The 26,083-nt window shown below is 44.2% G+C and overlaps 1 protein-coding gene across 5 annotated transcripts in view; it reads left to right on the forward strand.

Annotated features, from left to right (window-relative positions):
• Positions 1-26,083, forward strand: part of MCF2L2 (MCF.2 cell line derived transforming sequence-like 2) — a 493,994-nt gene that overhangs the window by 378,525 nt on the left and 89,386 nt on the right. For 4 of the 5 annotated variants that reach the window (XM_077487886.1, XM_077487887.1, XM_077487884.1 and 1 more), the window contains exons 24-27: positions 1,305-1,383; positions 8,811-8,880; positions 9,174-9,280; positions 22,136-22,231. In XM_077487886.1, the coding sequence (XP_077344012.1) occupies positions 1,305-1,383; positions 8,811-8,880; positions 9,174-9,280; positions 22,136-22,231 (352 nt within the window). The remainder of the gene's footprint in view (positions 1-1,304; positions 1,384-8,810; positions 8,881-9,173; positions 9,281-22,135; positions 22,232-26,083) is intronic. The other variant, XM_077487888.1, reaches the window with a different exon arrangement.

Consider the following 26,083-nt stretch of genomic DNA (forward strand, 5'->3'; position numbering starts at 1 on the left):
GATGCTCAATAGGGTTTAGGTCTGGAGGCATACTTGGCCAGTTCATCACCTTTACCCTCAGCTTTTTAAGTAGGGCAATGGTCCTCTTGGAGGGTTGTTATCATGTTGGAATACTGCCCTGTGGCCCAGTCTTCGAACAGAGGGGATCAGGCTCTGCTTCAGTATGTCACAGTACATGTTGACATTCATGGTTTCCTCAGTGAGCTGTAACACCCCAGTGCTGGCAGCACTCAGGCAGCCCCAGACCATGACACTCCCACCACCATGCTTGACTGTAGGCAAGACACACTTATCTTTGTTCTCCTCGCCTGGATGCTGCCACACAAGCTTGACACCATCTGAATTAAATAAGTTTATCTTGGTCTTTCTTTTGCATCATCTTTAGAAAAAAACTTCCTTCTGGGACGACAGCCATGCAGACCAATTTGATGCAGTGTGCAGCATATGGTCTGAGCACTGACATGCTGACCCCCCCCCCCCCCACTGCTTCAACCTTTGCAGCAATGCTGGCAGTACTCATGTGTCTATTTCCAAAAGACAACCTCTTGATATGATGCCCAGCACGTGCACTCAACTTTGGTCGACCATGGAAAATCTGTCCTGTTAAACAGCTGTATGGTTTTGCCCACCATGCTGCAGCTCAGTTTCAGAATCTTGGCAATCTTCCTATAGCCTAGGTTATCTTTATGTAGAGCAACAATTTTTTTTTCAGATCCTCAGAGAGTTCTTTGCCATGAGATGCCATGTCGAACTTCCAGTGACCAGTATGAGAGAGTGAGAGCGATCTGTGACACCAAATTTAACACACCTTCTCCCCATTCACACCTGAGACCTTGTAACACTAACGAGTCACATGACACCGGGGAGGGAAAATTGCTAATTTGGCCCAATTTGGAAATTTTTACTTAGGGGTGTACTCACTTTTGTTGCCAGTGGTTTAGACATTAATGGCTGTGTGTTGAGTTATTTTGAGGGGACAGAAAATGTACACTGTTATACAAGCTGTACACTCACTACTTTACATTGTAGCAAAGTGTAATTTCTTCAGTGTTGTCAAATGAAAATATATAATAAAATATTTATAAAAATGTGAGGGGTGTACTCACTTTTGTGAGATACATTATATATGGTAAGCAATACCAACAAAGACTGCTAGAAAGTATGGAAGATGACATATTGTCTCCCAGCTTTACAAAACTTACACTGAAAAATCTGAAAGTCATTTATCATAAAAATTCTTATGCACAGTTATGTTCTCTATAGGACATGAGGTTAATATTTATCTTTTTTTTAAATATTTTTAGGCATCATCTGTTGAGCAGAAAAATCTGTGGGTTTCTGAAATTAGAAAGGTACTAACAGGGCAACTTGAGGCATGCAGAGGTAATTCAATTTTCTTAAAAAACTTTTGAAAATCATCCACACCTTATCGATGATGGATAATGCATAACCAGGTTTTTGGCTGCACAATAAATACTGTATATTGTGGATCCACCCATATTACTGTGCTTGATGTGCTAGTAAAATCAATAGAGCAGCTCCAAAATGTTTGTCAATGCAAATGTTAAGATGCATATCAGTGTATATCATGATACGTGTCAATCTTTAATGATGTACGGCAATTAGGGATGAGCTTCGTGTTCGAGTCGAACATACGTTCGACTCGAACATCGGCTGTTCGCCTGTTCGGCGAATTCCGAACGTTATGGACCGTTCGAGCCAAATTCGTGTTGTGCTCACGGCCCACAATGCACTGCGTCATCGCAGTGCATTGCTGGCTCATGATTGGCCAAGCATGCACTGTGACCCCGCATGCTTGGCCAATCACAGCGCCAGCAGCGAGGAGAGCCATGATTGGCCACAGGCAGGATGCCTGTGGCCAATCATAGCTCAGGCTGTGTAGTACACGCCCAACACTATATAAGGCCGCCAGCGCGGCGGCCTAGTGTAGTGTGTTGGCGTCTGAAGCAGTTAGTAGGTGTTCTGTGTACCTTCAACACAGTACACACCGATCGTTATCGGCCGATTTTCGATCTTGCTCTTCTGTAGTGGTTGTTGTCTGTGTGCCCTGACCGCAGTATACACCGCTATATTCACCTCACCTATATAGCTAGTGATCTAGCTTTTATAATAGAGCTTGCAGTCAGTAGTGTTAGGAGCTTGTGCGTGCTGTCTGCGTGCTCTGTACCCAGTACACACCGCTATATCCACCTACATAGCTCTTCTCTATTTGAGCCCACTTGCCATCTGCAGGAGTTATTGGAAGTTGTGTGTGCCTCCAGCATAGCACAGTATACATCTGTATATACCCCTTTATCTCTGGTGTTCTATAATAAAGGCATCTGCAGGAGTTAGTGGGTTTTTTGTGCCTCCAGCACAATATACACCTGTATCTACCCTTTATTGCTGTTCTCTAATAGAGCCATCTGCAGGGCTTAGTGGGTGTTGTGTGACTCAATTACAGTATACCCCTTTATCTCTGGTGTTCTATAATAAAGGCATCTGCAGGAGTTAGTGGGTGTTGTGTGACTCCAGCACAATATACACCTGTATCTACCGTTTATTGCTGTTCTCTAATAGAGCCATCTGCAGGGCTTAGTGGGTGTTGTGTGACTCCATTACAGTATACCCCTTTATCTCTGGTGTTCTATAATAAAGGCATCTGCAGGAGTTAGTGGGTGTTGTGTGCCTCCAGCACAATATACACTACCCAACTGCTGTTTTACCCAACTCCCTTCAGGCCATTACCATGTCTGGAAGGCCAGCAAGGAGAGGCAGACAGGCGCGAGCCGATAAAAGAGGGCAAGCAGGCTCTGTGTCTAGAGACAACAGTGCTGGTCGTGGACGCGGTGCATTGTCATCAGCACGTGGCCATGGGACACGCTTGTCCTTCTTTTCGGCAGCCTGACATGTTGAACCGCAACATGCCAACGACTTGGTAGAGTGGATGACCAAGCCCTCTTCATCCTCCTTATCCTCTCTCACCCAGTCTCAGGGTACTAGCAAAGCAGCTGCCAACGCATCGTCTTCCCTCCTCTCAATGTCATCATCAGTGACTCCTTCCCTAGACCCACCATGTCCTCCTGAGGAGTCTCCTGAACTCTTTGAGCACAGTGTTGGGTACATGCTCCAGGAGGATGCCCAGTGTTTTGTGGGCTCTGATGATGACACTCAGCTAGAGGAAGGCAGTAGCGTGAGCGCAGAGAGAGGGGATGCTCAAGAAGGACAGAAATCTGGCAGTCATGTTCCACAAGCTGCAGCATACTGCCAGGTTTGCTACAGCGATGAAGAGGGAGGGGATGATGAGGGCACTGACTCCACGTGGGTGCCTGGTAGGAGGGAGGAGGAGGAGGAGGAGGAGGAGGCACATGTCCAACGAGGCAGGATGCCCTCCGGGGGCCAGCTTAGGGGCAGCACACCGACTGAATCACACCGCAGAGCTCCGCCTGTGCAGGGCGCTGCCTCTGCGCGTTATTCAAAAAGTTCTTTGGTTTGGGCCTTTTTTGAGACGAGTGCATCAGATCACACCGCTGCTATTTGCAACATATGTCTCAAGCGTATCTCGCGTGGCCAAAACATCAGCCGCTTGGGCACCACATGCTTGACCAGACATATGTTGACCTGCCATGCAGCTCGTTGGCAAGCGTACCTCAAAGACCCACACCAAAGAACAAAGCGGACCTCTCCTTGCTCCTCAACAGCTGGCATCTCCAACCCCACTAGACCTTCAGTCCTCTCTGAAACCTGCTCTGAGAGGAATGAAGGTGTAGAATTAGGTGTGTCACAGCCAAGTGCTTCCGGGCACTCTGTTAGCAGTACACCCACGTCCGATTATAGCAGGCAAATGTCCCTGCCCCAGCTGCTGGAGCGGCGAAAGAAGTTCACTCCCAGCCATCCACATGCCCAGCGGTTGAATGCTAGCTTGGCTAAATTGCTAGCACTTCAACTGCTGCCTTTTCAGTTGGTAGACTCGGCCCCCTTCCGTGAGTTTGTACAATGTGCGGTTCCTCAGTGGCAGGTCCCCAAACGCCACTTTTTCTCACGGAAGGTGATTCCGGCTCTCTACCGGCATGTGGAAGGCAATGTCCTTGCCTCGCTGGACAGGCCGGTCAGCGGTAAGGTGCATATTACCGCTGACTCATGGTCCAGCAGGCATGGACAGGGACGTTACCTGTCTTTCACGGCCCATTGGGTCACTCTTCTGGGAGCTGGGAAGGATGCAGGACAAGGTGCAGTAGTGTTGGAGGTTGTTCCGCCACCACGCCTCCAAAATGCTACTATTGGTTGTGACACACCTCTCTCCTCCACCCCCTCCTCTTCTTCTTCCTCCATGGCCTCTTCCAGTGCTCTGTCCTCAGAACCAGCGGTGCTCTGTAGGCGTTCCAGGGGCTACGCAAGTACGCAGGCAAAACGATGCCATGCCGTGCTTGCGCTGGTTTGTTTGGGGGACAGGAGCCACACTGGGGCGGATGTTTTGTCAGCTCTGCAGGGGCAGGCCGAGAGGTGGTTTACGCCACGCCAGCTTAAGCCAGGAATGGTGGTTTGTGATAATGGCACCAACCTCCTCTCCGCCCTCCGACAGGGACAACTGACCCATGTGCCCTGTGTAGCTCACGTCCTTAACCTGGTGGTGCAGCGGTTCTTGGGCAGGTACCCCGGCTTACAGGATGTCCTGAAGCAGGCCAGGAAAGTCTGTGTGCATTTCCGCCGATCATTTAATGCCTGTGCTCGGCTGGCTGAGCTCCAAAAGGAGTTGAACCTGCCCAAGAACCGCCTTATATGTGACATGCCCACCAGGTGGAACTCAACGTTGGCCACGATGCAGCGGCTGCACACGCAGCAGAGGGCCATCAATGAGTACCTGTGCGACTACGGCACCAGGACAGGGTCAGGGGAGCTTGGTTTTTTCTCACCACGCCAGTGGGGCATGATCAGGGATGCATGCACTGTCCTGTCACCGTTTGAGGAGGCCACAAGGATGGTGAGCAGTGACAGTGCATGCATCAGTGACACTGTACCTCTTGTCCACCTCTTGGAGCATACGCTGCGTGGAATAATGCACAGGTCACTTGAGGCAGAACAGAGGAGGACTTCCTTGCCTCTCAAGGCCCCCTTTATCCAGACAGTGTTCCTGCTGTGCCACCCATCACACAGGAAGAGGATGAGGAGGAGGAAGAGGAGGAGGAGGATGATTGTGTCAGCATGGGGCTGGCACTCAGCATCAGCAGCAGCAGCAGCAGTCTTGTAGGGATGATTTACAGTCCCAAGAAACACGTGGACTTGTACGTGGCTGGGAGGAGGTAGCTGCGGATCATGTTGCCCTTAGTGACCCAGAGGACTCCGGACCGAATGCCTCAGCTAACCTATGCTGCATGGCCTCCCTGATCCTGCAAAGCCTGCGGAAGGATCCTCGTATTCTTCGGATCAAGGAGAGGGACCATTACTGGCTGGCCACTCTCCTTGATCCACGGTACAAGGGTAAGGTTGCCGACCTTATCTTGCCATCGCAGATGGATGAGACATCTCCGGGAGGCCTTGCAGAAAGGTCTGTGCAACGCGTTCCCAGAGACTGGGAGGTTACAAACTCCTGGTCCTGGACAACGTATTGCTGAGGCATCGGTCAGAAGGAGCGGTGGAGAAGGTGGCCATCTGACTGATGCTTTCAGACAATTTTTTAGTCCGCAGCCCCAAGGTATGATCGGTTCCAGCAACCATCGCCAGCGTCTGATTTACATGGTGCAGGAATACCTAGGGGCAAGGTCAGACTTGGACACCTTTCCCACCGAAAATCCTCTGTCTTACTGGGTCTTGAGGATGGATCACTGGCCAGAGCTTGCACAGTATGCAATTGAGCTACTGGCCTGTCCTGCATCCAGCGTTCTTTCGGAACGCACCTTCAGTGCTGCTGGTGGCTTTGTTACCGATCACAGGGTGCGCCTGTCCACCGAATCAGTTGATCGACTGACCTTCATCAAGATGAATCAGTCTTGGATCACCCACAGCTACCAAGCACCTGAAGCTGATGTAACCCAATAATTTTTTTTGAAATATCACATCCCTTCAAGACTGCCTATGCTGAGTGACTGTCCTGTTATGTTGATTGTCTATCCTCTTCCTCCTCCGCTGATATGTTGGAAGAACATTTCTGGCTCTGGGTGATGCCATCAGCCCAATTTTTCTGCCCCTGTCTAACAGGGGCGTTTAAGTACAATTTTTGATGCAATGCTTTGCAGCAGGGCTAATTCCTGCAATGAAACTAGAGTATATGGAAGAGGTTGCAGTGTGGTGGCACCAGCACCAGTGCCTAAGGCCCAATTTTTCTGCCCCTGTTTAACAGGGACTAGTAATTACAATTCTTGATATAATATTTCACAGGAGGGCCCGTTCCTGTGCCCACCCAGAGTAACTGTGAGGACTTATAGTGTTGTGGCACCAGCAGCACAACCACCAAAGGTCAATTTTTCTACCACTGTTCAACAATGGCATGTAATTACAATTCTTGATATAATCGTTCACAGCAGGGCGCTCCAGCGCCCACCAAGAGTCACTTTGAGGGCTTACAATGTTGTGGCAAAACCAACACCTTGTTCCGCCATTTCTGCAGAGCATATAGGGCAGGCCCCTACTTTCAAACATCCAACTTACAAACATCTCCTACTTGCAAACGGAAGGAGACAACAGCAAGTGAGATGAAAAAAGATGGACGACAAAACAAATTATACAGGGGTGATAACCCTTCCCTATGTTTTCCAAAAAGCTTAAAAATATTTTTTTTGACTGGAGCTACACTTTAAAAATGTACCAGTTGAAAATTACAAACAGATTCAACTTAACACAACAAACCTACACAGTCCCTGTCTTGTTTGCACCGCCTGTATACTGCTGTTCTGAGTATATAGGGCCTGGGGGCCACACGCATTTCCTTTTTTTAATATGGGTACAGGGTTCCCCTTAATATGCGTACAAGACCCAAATAGGCTGGTAATGGGCAGGGAGGGCTACCCATGCCATTTTTCTCAATGATTTTCAACCATATTGCAGGAACCAGATATAACATTAAAACCGCAAGCAGTTTTAAATGGTGTTATTTCCGTTTAATGTCATTTTGTGCAGGGACTGTTCTAAACATGGGAAACACGTGGCACTTCATAGGCATACTACAGACACCCCCCAGGCACCATATTTAAAGGAATCAGTGTTAATAATAAATGCGGCGCTGCCAGCAAACTATACTATTCATAAAAAGAATTTAATGAAATAACTATACACTTACATTAAGGCTAAGAACAGCGGGTAACATCGAATCATTCGAACTTCCGGGCATAACCCTTTGAGAAAGTCACGAGGGAGTGACGCAACGCGTCAGGGAAAGGAGCTGTGGTGCTACACGTGTTACTTCCGGTCGCGGCCGAGACCGGAAGTTCGAATGATTCGATGTTACCCGCTGTTCTTAGCCTTAATGTAAGTGTATAGTTATTTCATTAAATTCTTTTTATGAATTACTACACATGAGAGTCCCCCCCTGTCCTTTATTTGCATACTCTGCGTGCCGTACATTGTACTGAGAGGTAACGGAAGAGTCTGGGAAAGGAATGTGCAGCTTTGTACTATCTGCTGGATGGAAGAGAAGGGAATAGCCTTTGGGCTTTACTCTGAGTCTGCTTACTAAGCTTTTGAGGTGAGAGGCTGGGGGAAACGGTTTGGTGCACCTGTTTTGGCACTGAAGTTTGGCACTGAAGTTGTTTGCTGGAATATCACTGATTTGGAAATCACGTTTTTTGCATGGACTTGATTATACACTCACGAAGCTATTTCATGGACTTTTAAATAAGTCAGCACGTTATATTGTTTATTACATTTATGTGCACTTTTTATATTTTTTATTTTAGTCACGTCCAAAATTTCTCTGATTATTTATTTATGTATGATGTCATGATGGTTTTATACACGCACTAATTTTAGTGTCTATTGCGTTCATTGCACATAGTAACACTGTGTGAGGTGGATTCACTTATTTCACTGGTCATTTATTTATTATTGTTTTATATATTATAGTATAGTTTGCTGGCAGCGCCGCATTTATTATTAACACTGATTTTCTATGTAGTACTGAGATTACTATTTATTGCTTGGCTGCTTCCACTTTTTTAGTAGATTTGGTAAAAAATTTTTTTTTTTTACACATATATAAAATTAGTTTATTTAGATTTGTTATCATACACCCCTTTTTATTTCGAGTGAGGTGTAGCGCATTAGCACTTTCCATTATACATATTTAAAGGAATATTTCACTTTTTTTTTCACTTTAATCGTCATTAAAATCAGTGCTCCCGCCAAAACGGCCATTTTTAAAAACATTTTAGGCATTGACCCATGTCCCCTGGGGCAGGAGCCAGGTCCCCAAACCCTTTTTAGGACAGTATCTTGCATATTAGCCGTTAAAATTAGCACTTTTAATTTTGAACGTTCGAGTCCCATAGACTTCAATGGGGTTCTAACGTTCGTACGAATTTGGGGTCCGTTCGAAAGTTCTGGTGCGAACCGAACCGGGGGGTGTTCGGCTCATCCCTAACGGCAATGCATCACAATGCAAATTAACACATATTGATGCAGGGTATGAAAAATATTGATGTTCAATGCAAAGTGCAATGCAACAAATGTTAAAATGCACATTGACATGCATTTTGATGCATTTTCTGCATTTATTTAAATGGAAAAGATGTCTGAGAAAAAGCATAGGTGTGCATATTCCTAAGCTTTCACTATATACTATGCAACATAACATTGAGTTATTTGTTTCTGTTTTATAGAAGCTAGTCAGTTACATCAGAGGATAACAGAGAGTGTGTACCATGCTCCAATGAATTCTATGATTACTAGGTAAGATATAAATTGAAGACCTGTGTATTCAAATTGAGAAAGTGCAGTTGTGTCCGCACATCTGGGTTATTTTATGCCACAAAACTGGTCTAGGGCTGTTTTCCTTTTTGCAACAGAGAATGAGAAATTACTGTGGAAATGCCACATACACCCATGATTATATAAAAGCAGTTTTAGCAATTTGTTTCAAAGAAACAGGTTTAGCTTGTTCTATCAACAATTTGTGACGAACAATGTTATTAGACACAGTTGGTTCCCATTTTTTTTTTTTTTTACATTCCGTTTAACAAAAGGTCAAACAAGGCAACCCTGAACAATCAAAATAGAGCAGAATCCTCCAGTCAAAATTCACTAAACAACAAGTACAGAACAACAAGTCCAGCCGGAAGACATACAAAAGGTACGAGTAATGAACTTAGTGACAATCATTAAAGTACTTTCAAAGTAATAAACTAACATCGTTGATAAAATGCTCCATCTTAATCATTTATTTTTATAATGTGCCAATATGTTTTTGTTTTGTTTTGGGGTTTTTTTTGCGTTATTTTTTTATGTAAGACCCAAACAGAAGCAATCTAATGGCTAATGTTGATGTCAAGTATTTTGGGCAATGGAGTTTGCAGGTATAGTGTATTATTCATGTTCATTAGGAATATAAACAGTGGAAATGGAAGATTCCTATGTTAAGGAAGTAGCTGTCATGCAAATAACATTAGCAGTCTGGTTTCATGTTTTGTTACATTTTATATGCAAATCGAAATACAGTCATTTCCCCAGCACTCAATCTAGCCACACAGACCTTTAAAAATTATTTATTTATTCAAAAGGAGGACAACATCAGTTATGGCCCGGTCTATTAGCATGGAAAATACTGGTAGCTAGCTGTGTGAAGTTGGCCATGTTTGTAAAACCTGAATAAAAATATACCATTCGTTTGTGCCGTGTTTGTGCTGATTTGTGCCGGTTCGGTTTTTGAGATATTAAATGTAATTCAATGTAATGCAAGCCCCGCCCACTTTGCACCCCATGTTCTTGAATTTTAAAAACCGAACGCTCCATTTGTTTGTGCCGCGTTTGTGCTGGTTTGTGCCGCAAAAATAAACGTTTGTGCCGCTTTGGTTGCGGAGATATTGTGCATTATAGTTGCTGAAACTCCGCCCACTTTGCACCCCATATTCTTGAATTTTAAAAACGAATGCGCCATTAGTTTGTGCCGCGTTTCTGCTGGTTTGTGCCGCAAAAATAAACATTTGTGCCGCTTTGGTTGCGGAGATATTGTGCATTATAGTTGCTGAAACCCCATCCACTTTGCACCCCATGTTCTTGAATTTTAAAAACGAACACGCCATTCGTTTGTGCCGCATTTGTGCTGGCTTGTGCTGCAAAAATAAACGTTTGTGCCGCTTTGGTTGCAGAGATATTGTACGTTATGGTTGCTGAAACTCCGGCCACTTTGCACTCCATGTTCTTGAATTTTAAAAATGACCGTGCCATTCGTTTGTGCCACGTTTGTGCTGGTTTGTGCCGCAAAAATAAACGTTTGTGTCGCTTTGGTTGCGGAGATATTGTGCGTTATAGTTGCTGAAACCCCACCCACTTTGCACCCCATGTTCTTGAATTTTAAAAAAGAATGCGCCATTCGTTTGTGCCGCATTTGTGCTAGTTTGTGCTGCAAAAATAAACGTTTGTGCCTCTTTGGTTGCCGAGATATTGTGCGTTATAGTTGCTGAAACCCCGCCCACTTTGCACCCCATGTTCTTGAATTTTAAAAACAACCGCGCCATTCGTTTGTGCCGCGTTTGTGCTGGTTTGTGCCTCAAAAATAAACGTTTATGCCGCTTTGGTTGCGGAGATATTGTGCGTTATAGTTGCTGAAACTCCGCCCACTTTGCACCCCATGTTCTTGAATTTTAAAAATGAACACGCCATTCGTTTGTGCCGCGTTTGTGCTGGTTTGTGCCGCAAAAATAAACGTTTGTGCCGCTTTGGTTGCGGAGATATTGTGCGTTATAGTTGCTGAAACCCCACCCACTTTGCACCCCATGTTCTTGAATTTTAAAAACGAACACGCCATTCGTTTGTGCCGCGTTTGTGCTGGCTTGTGCTGCAAAAATAAACGTTTGTGCCGCTTTGGTTGCAGAGATATTGTACGTTATGGTTGCTGAAACTCCGGCCACTTTGCACCCCATGTTCTTGAATTTTAAAAATGACCGTGCCATTCGTTTGTGCCACGTTTGTGCTGGTTTGTGCCGCAAAAATAAACGTTTGTGTCGCTTTGGTTGCGGAGATATTGTGCGTTATAGTTGCTGAAACCCCACCCACTTTGCACCCCATGTTCTTGAATTTTAAAAACGAACACGCCATTCGTTTGTGCCGCGTTTTGTGCTGGCTTGTGCTGCAAAAATAAACGTTTGTGCCGCTTTGGTTGCAGAGATATTGTACGTTATGGTTGCTGAAACTCCGGCCACTTTGCACCCCATGTTCTTGAATTTTAAAAACGACCGCGCCATTCGTTTGTGCCGCGTTTGTGCTGATTTGTGCTGCAAAAATAAACGTTTGTGCCGCTTTGGTTGCAGAGATATTGTACGTTATGGTTGCTGAAAATCCGGCCACTTTGCACCCCATGTTCTTGAATTTTAAAAATGACCGTGCCATTCGCTTGTGCCACGTTTGTGCTGGTTTGTGCCGCAAAAATAAACGTTTGTGACGCTTTGGTTGCGGAGATATTGTGCGTTATAGTTGCTGAAACCCCACCCACTTTGCACCCCATGTTCTTGAATTAAAAAGAAAAATGCGCCATTCGTTTGTGCCACATTTGTGCTAGTTTGTGCTGCAAAAATAAACGTTTGTGCCGCTTTGGTTGCGGAGATATTGTGCGTTATAGTTGCTGAAACCCCGCCCACTTTGCACCCCATGTTCTTGAATTTTAAAAACAACCGCGCCATTCGTTTGTGCCGCGTTTGTGCTGGTTTGTGCCTCAAAAATAAACGATTATGCCGCTTTGGTTGCGGAGATATTGTGTGTTATAGTTGCTGAAACTCCGCCCACTTTGCACCCCATGTTCTTGAATTTTAAAAACGAACACGCCATTCGTTTGTGCCGCGTTTGTGCTGGTTTGTGCCGCTTTGGTTGCGGAGATATTGTGCGTTATAGTTGCTGAAACTCTGCCCACTTTGCACCCCATGTTCTTGAATTTTAAAAACGAACACGCCATTCGTTTGTGCCGCGTTTGTGCTGGTTTGTGCTGCAAAAATAAACGTTTGTGCCGCTATGGTTGCAGAGATATTGTGCGTTATAGTTGCTGAAACCCCGCCCACTTTGCACCCCATGTTCTTGAATTTTAAAAACGACCGCACCATTCGTTTGAGCCACGTTTGTGCTGGTTTGTGCCGCAAAAATAAATGTTTGTGCCGATTTGGTTGCGGAGATATTGTGCATTATAGTTGCTAAAACCCCGCCCACTTTGCACCCCATGTTCTTGAATTTTAAAAACTAACGCACCATTTGTGCCGCGTTTGTGCTGCAAAAATAAACGTTTGTGCCGCTTTGGTTGCGGAGATATAGTGCATTATAGTTGCTGAAACCCCATCCACTTTGCACCCCATGTTCTTGAATTTTAAAAACGAACACGGCATTCGTTTGTGCCGCGTTTGTGCTGGTTTGTGCTGCAAAAATAAACGTTTGTGCCGCTTTGGTTGCAGAGATATTGTGCTTTATGGTTGCTGAAACTCCGCCCACTTTGCACCCCATGTTCTTGAATTTTAAAAATGACCGTGCCATTCGTTTGTGCCACGTTTGTGCTGGTTTGTGCCGCAAAAATAAACGTTTGTGCCGCTTTGGTTGCGGAGATATTGTGCGTTATAGTTGCTGAAACCCCACCCACTTTGCACCCCATGTTCTTGAATTTTAAAAAAGAATGCGCCATTCGTTTGTGCCGCGTTTGTGCTGGTTTGTGCTGCAAAAATAAACGTTTGTGCCGCTTTGGTTGCGGAGATATTGTGCGTTATAGTTGCTGAAACCCCGCCCACTTTGCACCCCATGTTCTTGAATTTTAAAAACGACCGCGCCATTCGTTTGTGCCGCGTTTGTGCTGATTTGTGCTGCAAAAATAAACGTTTGTGCCGCTTTGGTTGTGGAGATATTGTGCGTTATAGTTGCTGAAACCCCGCCCACTTTGCACCCCATGTTCTTGAATTTTAAAAACGACCGCGCCATTCGTTTGTGCTGGCTTGTGCTGCAAAAATAAACGTTTGTGCCGCTTTGGTTGCAGAGATATTGTACGTTATGGTTGCTGAAACTCCGGCCACTTTGCACCCCATGTTCTTGAATTTTAAAAACAACCGCGCCATTCGTTTGTGCCGCGTTTGTGCTGGTTTGTGCCGCAAAAATAAACATTTGTGCCGCTTTGGTTGTGGAGATATTGTGCGTTATAGTTGCTGAAACCCCGCCCACTTTGCACCCCATATTCTTGAATTTTAAAAATGACCGTGCCATTCGTTTGTGCCGCGTTTGTGCTGGTTTGTGCTGCAAAAATAAACGTTTGTGCCGCTTTGGTTGCGGAGATATTGTGCGTTATAGTTGCTGAAACTCTGCCCACTTTGCACCCCATGTTCTTGAATTTTAAAAACGAACACGCCATTCGTTTGTGCCGCGTTTGTGCTGGTTTGTGCTGCAAAAATAAACGTTTGTGCCGCTATGGTTGCGGAGATATTGTGCGTTATAGTTGCTGAAACCCCGCCCACTTTGCACCCCATGTTCTTGAATTTTAAAAACGACCGCACCATTCGTTTGTGCCATGTTTGTGCTGGTTTGTGCCGCAAAAATAAATGTTTGTGCCGCTTTGGTTGCGGAGATATTGTGCATTATAGTTGCTGAAACCCCGCCCACTTTGCACCCCATGTTCTTGAATTTTAAAAACGAACGCGCCATTCGTTTGTGCCGCGTTTGTGCTGCAAAAATAAATGTTTGTGCCGCTTTGGTTGCGGAGATATTTTGCGTTATAGTTGCTGAAACCCCGCCCACTTTGCACCCCATGTTCTTGAATTTTAAAAACGAACGTGCCATTCGTTTGTGCCGCGTTTGTGCTGCAAAAATAAACGTTTGTGCCGATTTGGTTGCGGAGATATTGTGCGTTATAGATGCTGAAACCCTGTCCCATATTGCTGAATTGAAAAAAAAAACGCGGTACAAACGAATGGCGTGTTTGTTTTTAGTATTCAGCTGCTTTGTTCGTGGTTTGTGCAGATTTGGTGGATATTGATCTCAACAGTATTGTCAGGATCTGTCCCGGCTACATTGCCGCTCTGTGCTGTCAGGATATAGTGGGCCATAGCCCGCCACATGCACATGAGTTTTTTTTGTCACGGGAGAACATCCTATATGTCATCTTGTGAACCAAAAAAATAAGGCCAAAAAGGTTGGGCCATAGTTCTCTTTTAAACCAGGTCTTAACCAAGCAAAACAGCACTCCAGCAAATTCTCTTATACAAGTCCCTTTTTTTTATTGCTTTTTTGAAAAACATCTATGTCAGTAAACATTCTTTTCCTGACAACCCACATATAGTCTGCCATGGAGTCTAACACCGCCTCCTCTCCAATGCCATAGGACCCCACTCCCATAAATTTGAGCTCACCACTAGAGCTTTTTTAGCCCTCCTTACTGAACCTCCTTACGTTTAGGCTCGGTTCACACAGGGGCAACACGACTTTCAACAGGACTTTTAGAGGCAACTTGGACACGACTTGAACACGACTTGGGGTGACTTTCAACACGACTTTAAGTCACTCCAGGCCAGGCGACTTTTGCCGTGGCCAATCCGAGAATGATCTCTCAAGGGGTAACTCCACACCATTTTTTTTTTAAACGGCGTGGGTTCTCCCTCCGAGAGCATACCTGGCCCTGGTCTGGTATGGATTTTAAGGGGAACCACCTACGCCGCAAAAATGGCATGGGGTCCCCCAGATCCATACCAGACCCTTATCCAAGCACGCTATCCGGCCGGCCAGGAAAGGGGTTGGAGCCTTCTGAGCTGTACCAGGCCGCGTGCCCTCAACATGGGGGGTGCCTTGGGGAAGGGGGGCCTGCGCGGCCCCCCCACCCCAAAGCACCTTGTCCCCATGTTGATGAGTACAAGGGCCTCTTCCCAACAACCCTGGCCGTTGGTTGTCGGGGTCTGCGGGCAGGGGGCTTATCGGAATCCGTGAGCCCCCTTTAATAAGGGGGCCCCCAGATTCCGCCCCCCACCCTATGTGAATGAGTATGGAGTACAATGTACCCCTACCCATTCACCTGTGAAAAAATGTACAAAAAAAAAAAAACACAACACACAAGGGTTAAAATAGTTTTTTGCACAGCTCCGGGGGTCTTCTTCCATCTTCGGGGGTCTTCTAGCCGGACTCCTCCTCTATCTTCTGCTCTTTTGCTAGCTCTTTCACTAGCAGAGGAGCCCGGCTTTCTTCTTCGCCGCCGCCCTCTTCTTCCGACTTTGGGGGTCTTGTCCCCCTCTTCTGGGGTCTTGTCCCCTTCTTTGGTTCTTCTTGCCGGGCCACCGCGCCCTCATCTTCAGACGGATGTCAGGTCTGAAGATTCTCCATGGCAGCAGTTCTTGTATGTAAATGCTCCCTGTTTGTTTTTCCCTCATGTGCCTTGCTGTCTTCTTTTTTTTTTTTTTGCTTCTATGGCGCCTGGAACTCAAGTGCATCTTCCAGGTCACAGCTCCAGCTCGCTACTGTGCATGTGCGATCCTCGGACGAAGCTGAGGCTTGGTTTCGCGCATACGCTGTGTGGCAGGGGTCCCGGCGGCCATGCAGGCACTCTACGGCAGGTCACCACTGCGCAGGCGCAGTCCGGGCATGGCAGTGATGTCATTCCGGCGGGGATGTTTGAATCCCTGAGAGCCCTGTCATTCTAAGGTTTACTACAGGCAGCTTGCGTCCGATCCTCAGGCCCCAGGTTCCCAGCTCATGGTTAGCTTCAGCCTGGGGCTATGGTAAAAGAGGGAAGGGGGGCTAAGATGCCTTTTAAAGGTGAAGCTGCACTGCTATTTGTACTCCTTTGTTCCAGGACGTGTGAGTGTTCCTACAATGCTGCAGAATCACCTCCTATTCGTTCGCCAGGGTGCCATGGACAGATCACCGCCTCCGTACGGCCAGCCCTCGTGCTCCAGGTATGTGGGGCATGAGAAGGGGTATGACGGCTTCGTGGGCAGCAGCCCGACATGTAGCTCCTGATCTCATCTACTAGGCGGTCTCATGGGCCTCCATTAATACCTTTATCTCACACTATTGCAATCTTTGCATCTTTTTCGATCTTTGGTTTAAGAATCCAGTCGGTTGGCGGGGAGAACTAAACTTCTTTTTTTTTCAAATATAAATTTTATTAATCTCCAAACATGGGGAGGGATCCCCGCAATACAAACATAAGTGCTGGTGACAGCATGCTCGTTACAATGATATCAAAAAAGGTGCAGGGTACAGTGCAACAATCAGTAATCGCCTGGATTAGATATCCCCACATGCTTGTTGCCCAATCACCTTGTACAAAATGAAAGGAAACGTTTAAAGTGGAGGGCCACCCTGAAAAAAAAAATCTTAAAAATTACAAAAAAATCTAAAAAAACAAAATGAAAAAAAAATTTTTTTTTTACTTACCAGAAATGCCTGTTCCTAGGCACATAATCCTAATCTTCCTCTTCCTTCTCCGCGGAGATCTTCTTTCTTCTCTCCTCGTCGCGTTGTCTTCTGGGTAATGGGTCGCGCTGTGTTCTGGGAACTGTGTGTTCCAGAACACAGCGTGTCCCATTCACAGTAGGAAACGGGCAGTGAAGCCGTAAGGCTCCACTGCCTGTTTCCCTTAGAAGGAATGGCGGCGCCGGGACCCGAGAGCCGAGGGACGGGTCGGCCTCGGGCGGCCAACATCGCGGGCGCCCTGGACAGGTAAGTGTGCTTGTTAAGTCAGCAGCTGCAGTGTTTGCAATTAGTTTTGGCTTTAGTTTTTTTTGTTCACAAGATGACATATAGGATGTTCTCCCGTGACAAAAAAAACTCATGTGCATGTGGCGGGCTATGGCCCACTATATCCTGACAGCACAGAGCCGCGATGCAGCTGGGACAGATATTGACAATACTGTTGAGATCCATCCTGCCACCTGATTGACAGCTGACTCTGCCTCACTAGAGCCAGAGCCAGCACCAGCTGTGCCCTCCCCCTCCCCAGATTTCCTCCTCTGTCTGTTCTTCCAGTCAGCGCTTGACAATCGAAAGAGGAGATCCATGTGGAGTCAAACATGTACAATATCCACCAAATCTGCACAAACCACGAACAAAGAAGCTGAATATTAAAAACAAACACACCATTCGTTTGTACCGCATTTTTTTTTTTTAATTCAGCAATATGGGACGGGGTTTCAGCATCTATAACGCACAATATCTCCGCAACCAAAACGGCACAAATGTTTATTTTTGCAGCACAAACCAGCACAAATGTAGCACAGAAGAATGGCGCGTTTGTTTTTAAAATTCAGCAACATGGGGTACAAAGTGGGCGGGGTTGCAGCAACTATAACGCACAATATCTCTGAAACCAAAGCGGCACACACATTTATTTTTGTGGCACAAATGAGCACAAATGCGGCACAAATGAATGGCACATTTGTTTTTAAAATTCAGCACTATTTGGTGCAAAGTGGGCGGGGTTGCAGCAATTATCACGCACAATATCTCCGCAACCAAAGCGGCACAAACGTTTATTTTTGCAGCACAAACCAGCACAAACGTGGCACAAACGAATGACGCGTTAGTTTTTAAAATTCAAGAACATGGGGTGCAAAGTGGGCGGAGTTTCAGCAACCATAATGCACAATATCTCCGCAACCAAAGCGGCACAAAGGTTTGTTTTTGCAGCACAAACGCGGCACAAATGAATGGCGCATTCGTTTTTAAAATTCAAGAACATGGGGTGCAAAGTGGGCGGGGTTTCAGCAACTATAGCGCACAATATCTCTGCAACTAAAGCGGCACAAACGTTTATTTTTGCGGCACAAACCAGCACAAACGTGGCACAAACGAATGGCGCGGTCGTTTTTAAAATTCAAGAACATGAGGTGAAAAGTGGGCGGGGTTTCAGCAACTATAACGCACAATATCTCCACAACCAAAGCGGCACAAACGTTTATTTTTGCGGCACAAACCAGCACAAACGCGGCACAAATGAATGGCGCGTTCGTTTTTAAAATTCAAGAACATGGGGTGCAAAGTGGGCGGGGTTTCAGCAACTATAACGCACAATATCTCCGCAACCAAAGCAGCACAAACGTTTATTTTTGCAACACAAACGTGGCACAAACGAATGGCGCGGTCGTTTTTAAAATTCAACAACATGGGGTGCAAAGTGGGCGGGGTTTCAGCAACTATAACGCACAATATCTCCACAACCAAAGCCGCACAAACGTTTATTTTTGCAGCACAAACCAGCACAAACACGGCACAAACGAATGGCGCGTTCGTTTTTAAAATTCAAGAACATGGGGTGCAAAGTGGGCGGGGTTTCAGCAACTATAACACACAATATCTCCGCAACCATAGCGGCACAAACGTTTATTTTTGCAGCACAAACGCGGCACAAACGAATGGTGTGTTAGTTTTTAAAATTCAAGAACATGGGGTGCAAAGTGGGCGGGGTTTCAGCAACTATAACGCACAATATCTCCACAACCAAAGTGGCACAAACGTTTATTTTTGCAGCACAAAACGTGGCACAAACGAATGGCACGGTCGTTTTTAAAATTCAAGAACATGGGGTGCAAAGTGGGAAGGGTTTCAGCAAATATAACGCACAATATCTCCGCAAACCATAGCGGCACAAACATTTATTTTTGCAGCACAAACCAGCACAAACACGGCACAAACGAATGGTGCGTTCGTTTTTAAAATTCAAGAACATGGGGTGCAAAGTGGCCGGGGTTTCAGCAACTATAACGCACAATATCTCCGCAACCAAAGTGGCACAAACGTTTATTTTTGAGGCACAAACCAGCACAAACGCGGCACAAACGAATCGCGCGGTTGTTTTTAAAATTCAACAACATGGGGTGCAAAGTGGGTGGGGTTTCAGCAACTATAACGCACAATATCTCCGCAACCAAAGCGGCACAAACGTTTATTTTTGCAGCACAAACCAGCACAAACGTGACACAAACGAATGGCGCATTCGTTTTTAAAATTCAAGAACATGGGGTGCAAAGTGGGCGGGGTTTCAGCAACTATAACGCACAATATCTCCACAACCAAAGCGGCACAAACATTTATTTTTGCAGCACAAACGCGGCACAAAGGAATGGCGCATTCGTTTTTAAAATTCAAGAACATGGGGTGCAAAGTGGGCGGGGTTTCAGCAACTATAACGCACAATATCTCCACAACCAAAGCGGCACAAACGTTTATTTTTGCAGCACAAACGCGGCACAAAGGAATGGCGCATTCGTTTTTAAAATTCAAGAACATGGGGTGCAAAGTGGGCGGGGTTTCAGCAACTATAACGCACAATATCTCCGCAACCAAAGCGGCACAAACATTTATTTTTGCAGCACAAACGCTTCACAAACGAATGGCGCATTCGTTTTTAAAATTCAAGAACATGGGGTGCAAAGTGGGCGGGGTTTCAGCAACTATAATGCACAATATCTCCGCAACCAAAGCGGCACAAACATTTATTTTTGCGGCACAAACACGGCACAGACGAATGGTGCGTTTGTTTTTAAAATTCAAGAACATGGGGTGCAAAGTGGGCGGGGCTTGCATTACATTGAATGTTTAATATCTCAGAAACCGAACCGACACAAACGCTAATTTTTGCGGCACAAATCTGCACAAACGCGGCACAAACGAATGGTATATTTTTATTCAGGTTTTACAAACATGGGGTGCCAACTTCACACAGCTCTGGTAGCTGAGTACAAATTGGTCTCATACAGTTAAAAGTTATAATGCTAAAAGACAGGTAGTAGATAGATTTGAGAGAAAATGTATTAGAATATATCTTACGTACATGCACTTATGCATCTCTTTGAAGGTCTTGTGTAAAGTATGGGCCTTGGCTGTTGTCTGGGTGTATTGGTGCATTGCTTTATTTATCAATTGGCTCTATTGTGCATCCACTAGGCTCTGTGGACCATACTATAAATCATTCTATAATTTAGATAAAAAAAATAATGTTTTTTTTTTTTTACATACATTTGTAAATGTACTTTATTGATGAAACCCTATGGTTAGGTGTGGTCCTACTGTAATGTGAGTCTATGTGAGTACCCAGACTGAGACATATCTGTAGTAGTAAGTAAACAGGGACCTTGTCACTTTTCTCTGAATGAAAGCTCACCACCTCGATCAACTTACAGTATTCTTCCTTTGTACCAACCGACCACTCGGTTCAATTGTCAGACCTGGGAATCTAAACCTTGAAAAAGCTTAGTGTCGGATGTTGTCTAAGCCTAAACAGGGCTGATGATGTCCTCCTCGTGTCAGTGTTGGAGCCTGAATTTTGACCACTAAAGTTCTGAGTACTGCATTCTATAAGACAATCACATGCACCCCCATACCCATTAATACTGGGTATTCTTCAAGGGCTTTAACAGAACACATGAATATAAGTGGATTGAGAGATGAGCTATCAAGAGCAACACATTAGACATTTAGACGGTCATGGCAACTGAAGTCCCATAGCTTGAACTTGCATCATATACATAAAAAATGAACATGACAGCTGCTAAAATTATTTATAATTATCCCAGGAAAGAAAGTGTGACAGCTCAAATATTCAATCGATGCAGAAATGTACCACTCAGTTCAGGTAGCCAGCATATAGACCTTCCAGTGAACTGTAAAGTATATGTTTGTATACTGTATATTAAGTCATTTTGTAGTAGAGTGAAATTATTGAGCTTTTTATAACAAGGCTTCTAATTACTGAAGTATTCTGTTTCTTAGGCATACATAACTGAACGCATAAGAGCTCTAAACCAGGCGCACTAAAATAACACAGTTTGATGCACAGGGGCTAGATGCCAAGTCTGCGTGTAGCATTAATTATTTTCAATTTAAAGATTTTTGAAAATATGTAGAAGAGAAGTATTTCGATAATATTATTATCCCTATACCCATGATGATAACTTATTTTCTGATGTTTAAATCTAAACTTTCAAATATTATTATGTCTTTATCTTTTGGGCCACAATTTCAGCTCAGAGTTTGAGTGGAGTTTCTTCTCAAAATTTATACTTACTGACTTCCTGTACTCCCTTCAGCAGATTTTACTTAGTGGTATGCATTCTTCTTTTAGGTTCCATCTGCTCTTTTTAAGTACATAGTGTGCCTTTCATAATGCAGAGTTGTTTGTTTTTATTGCCATGGGTCATAAAGTATTAAAGTATCATTGTGTGCTCAGAGCTTCCTTATAATTAAACAGACCATAACTTGCAATATCTCAGGACAATCAATATAAATAGCACTGCCTGTTAAAAGATATGGCTGGTAATTATAGTAGAAAGGGACAAAGTGCATCAGTGTTAATAAACTGTAAAAATAAAATTCAAGTTACTAATTATAATTTCTTCTTAACATAGTTAGTATATGTTGGGTAATTTAACTGTCGCCAATAGTTATATTGAAAAAATAAAATGTGTGTTACATTTCACAATCCACATTTGAAACAAGTGTTTATCAGTTCTAGATATAGCTCTCTTGGGAACTGTAGTGGCCAGATTTCCCTGCCATAGTTATTGGCCAGATTTCCAAATGCTTTAGAGTTCTGAGTATTCCCCTGTTGCATTCTTTAAAATATAACATACAATAAGAAAAATACAAAAAATCAAACAGGAAGCATTTGTAATGGTCAAGACGTGTGAGAAATGAGAACTAATAGATACAAGAAGCTGGTGTATTACCTTAACTCCAGCAAGGAAATAGATTCCCCGTATAAAGGGCACTAGAGGTGTGCAGACCTGGGAGCTAGGTTTCACCCTCCAGCAGACACCCAAAGCAGAATGTACAGAATTTGGAGAATTGATCTTTTTAAGCATGTATATGACTTTATGAATGGATATATGGGCATAGGAAAAGCTATAATAATGATATCAGGTAATTTTGTATTTCATTATAAAGCGCATCACCATCCCACCTTCCCTTCTGTTTTGCTTGCCGGTTAACCCAACTAACCTCACTCCCTTCCAGCTTTACTGCTTTCCCTTTCCCTTTTTCCTAGCTGATAAACCTGCCAGTCATAACCTAGAGCGCTCAGCGCTTGCTAGAAAGAGATTCACATTGCAGGGTCTCTCCAACCGCAGAACTCCACCCAAAGGTAATGTGACCTTGTGGCATCTTGTCCCACCCGTCCAACCTTGTTCACCGTCAAATATTCACTTGTCTGCTTTCAGTTTACTTGTCTCAGTGTTATTTATTCACAAGTCATTTACCATTTTAAGTTTTTTTTTTTTTTTTGTGTACCCACCTTATTTGGTTACATGAAAGTGCTGAAGTACAGTGCTCTGACTTTATAAGAACAAGAAAGTTTAGTTTGGCAGTCTACTGTCAGATTTTGTGCCAAACATATGCTTTGATTTCGAACAGCAAAATACTTTTTATATATGACTATATCAGATGTTTAAGGCTATTAATATAAAAAGTAAAATGGTGTTGTTTCAGTTTTGATCTAGCTGTGACAATATGTACGCACAACTTCATAGTCTCTGTTATTGTGACTCTGGAAAGAGGAGCTTTCACCAAAAATAGGCCTTGCCACTGCAGCATACAACTCGCTAAGTTAAAGCCAGTTATGTTGCTTAAACCTCTAAATTATCCTACTATCAGATGCAAATGATATTGGATTAAACAGCAGTGTATATGAATGCATGTGTTGAAGAGTATTTAAAAAGAAAAAAAATAACTCTCTTTTTTATTGGACATTGACAAAAGAGAAATTCATATACGGATACAACAAATTCTATTTTATTTTAGGATCTAAGTCATGAGTCTCCAAATGTTCTAAACAAAGGGGCAGCTTACTGTCCTTCAGATTTTAGGGGGGCTGGACTGTGGCCATCAGGAGTAGAAAACGCCCCAGTGTTAGTGTCCCAAGAATAGTGGTTAGTGGGAGTAAAATATTTACAGAGCCTGTGGTCAGTAGAAGGAGGAATAGGGCCCCATTATTGATATTATTGGGATGAATAATGCCCTATCATTGATGTCAGTGAGAGAAATAGTGCCCTATTGTTTATGTCAGTGAAAAGAGTAGTGCCTCATAATTAGTGTCAGTGGGAGGAATAGTGCCCCATTTTTGGTGTCAGTGGGAGGAATAGTGCCACATCATAAATAGGAAGGGTAGCATCTCATGGTTTATATCAGTAGGAGGAATTGTGTCCATTGTTGATGTCAGTGAGGGAAATACTGTGCCAAGGACCAGACAGAGGCAAGCAAAGGGCCACAGTTTTGAGGCCACTGATCTAAGCAAACAAATGAACAATTGTTTGTGCATCTCAGAGATCACTGCAATAGGTGGCAGTTGTTGAATTTAAAAGTATTCTATCCCTCTATGTTGCAAAAAAAGGATCAGGACAAAATAAAGGTACAATGCCTTGAAAAAGTATTCATACTCCTTGACATTTTCCACATTTTGTCATGTTACAACCAAAAACGTAAATGTATTTTATTGGGATTTTATGTGATAGACCAACACAAAGTGGTACATAAGTGTGAAGTGGAAGGAAAATCATAAATGGTTTTCAAAATTTTTTACAAATAAATATGTGAAAAGTGTGATTGAATTCAAGCCTTGGATCTTTCAATGTGCCCATCACCATGGGCACGCCAGAGCCTTAATTGGTGGTTGCCGACCAAAAATCTACTAAAAGGAAAATCCTTTTGTCCCAGTTACTTGGAAAGTCTTAACCACGGATATCAGCCTAGTAGGCTGGGGAGCACTTCTGGAAGAAGCTTCCACTTAGGGAAGATGGTCCAGAGCTGAAGGACTCTTGCCCATCAACATTCAGGAGATTCGGGCAATTTGTCTATCGCTCAGGATATGGACTTACAGGTTGCAAGGTTGCCCTATCCAGATACAGTCCGACAATACTACGGCAGTGGCCTACAGTGCCTTGCGAAAGTATTCGGCCCCTTGAACTTTTCAACCTTTTGCCACATTTCAGGCTTCAAACATAAAGATATAAAATTTTAATTTTTTGTGAAGAATCACCAACAAGTGGGACACAATTGTGAAGTGGAGCGAAATCTATTGGATATTTTAAACTTTTTTAGCAAATAAAAAACTGAAAAGTGGTGCATGCAAAATTATTCAGCCCCTTTACTTTCAGTGCAGCAAACTCACTCCAGAAGTTCAGCAAGGATCTCTGAATGATCCAATGTTGTCCTAAATGACTGATGGTGATAAATAGAATCCACCTGTGTGTAATTAAGTCTCTGTATAAATGCACCTGCTCTGTGATAGTCTCAGGGTTCTGTTGAAAGCACAGAGAGCATCATGTAGACCAAGGAACACACCAGGCAGGTCCGTAATACTGTTGTGGAGAAGTTTAAAGCCGGATTTGGATACAAAAAGATTTCCCAAGCTTTAAACATCCCAAGGAGCACTGTGCAAGCGATCATTTTGAAATGGAAGGAGTATCAGACCACTGCAAATCTACCAAGACCTGGCCGTCCCTCTAAACTTTCAGCTCAGACAAGGAGAAGACTGATCAGAGATGCAGCCAAGAGGCCCATGATCACTCTGGATGAACTGCAGAGAACTACAGCTGAGGTGGGAGAGTCTGTCCATAGGACAATAATCAGTCGTACACTGCACAAATCTGGCCTTTATGGAAGAGTGGCAAGAAGAAAGCCATTTCTCAAAGATATCCATAAAAAGTCTAGTCTAAAGTTTGCCACAAGCCACCTGGGAGACACACCAAACACGTGGAAGAAGGTGCTCTGGTCAGATGAAACCAAAATCGAACTTTTTGCCCACAATGCAAAACGATATATTTGGCGTAAAAGCAACACAGCTCATCACCCTCAACACACCATCCCCACTGTCAAACATGGTGGTGGCAGCATCATGGTTTGGGCCTGCTTTTCTTCAGCAGGGACAGGGAAGATGGTTAAAATTGAGGGGAAGGTGGATGCAGCCAAATACAGGACCATTCTGGATGAAAACCTGTTGGAGTTTGCAAAAGACCTGAAACTGGGACGGAGATTTATCTTCCAACAAGACAATAATCCCAAACATACAGCAAAATCTACAAAGGAATGGTTCACAAATAAACGTATTCAGGTGTTAGAATGGCCAAGTCAAAGTCCAGACCTGAATCCAATCGAGAATCTGTGGAAAGAGCTGAAAACTGCTGTTCACAAACGCTCTCCATCCAACCTCACTGAGCTCGAGCTGTTTTGCAAGGAAGAATGGGCAAGAATTTCAGTCTCTCGATGTGCAAAACTGATAGAGACATACCCCAAGCGACTTGCAGCTGTAATCGCAGCAAAAGGTGGCTCTACAAAGTATTAATGCAAGGGGGCCGAATAATTTTGCATGCCCCACTTTTCATTTTTTTATTAGTTAAAAAAGTTTCAAAAATCCAATAGATTTCGTTCCACTTCACAATTGTGTCCCACTTGTTGGTGATTCTTCAAAAAAAATTAAAATTGTATATCTTTATGTTTTGAAGCCTGAAATGTGGCAAAAGGTTGAAAAGTTCAAGGGGCCGAATACTTTCGCAAGGCACTGTATATCAATCACCAAGGATGCACCAGGAGTTTGGATGCCCAAAAGGTGAATCGCATTTTTTCTTGGAAAGGAAGGCATGTTCCTTGCCTGTTTGTGGTCTTTATTCCAGGGGTAGAAAATTGGCAGGCGGATTTCCTAAGCCGCCAGCAGCTGTGTCCAGGAGAATGGTCTCTACACCCCAACATATTTCAGGCCATATGTCAGAAATGGGGTTACCCCGGATTTGCATCTGTTGGCTTCCAGGTTCAACAGAAAACTGGACAGCTTTGTGTCAAGAGCAAATGATCCACTAGCACAAGGGTCAGATGCCTCAACGAATCCATGGGATCAGTACACTCTAACTATGCGTTCCCTCCAGTTCCGCTTCTCCCGTGATTCCTTCTGAGGGTCCATACATTCACTAGATTCTACCAAGTGGATGTGAGAGGGCACGAGGAT

The sequence above is a fragment of the Lithobates pipiens genome, unplaced genomic scaffold (genome assembly GCF_037356315.1).
Source record: "Lithobates pipiens isolate NorthernLeopardFrog02 unplaced genomic scaffold, aLitPip1_a1.2 Scaffold_18, whole genome shotgun sequence".
In the NCBI taxonomy this organism is placed as follows: domain Eukaryota; kingdom Metazoa; phylum Chordata; class Amphibia; order Anura; family Ranidae; genus Lithobates; species Lithobates pipiens.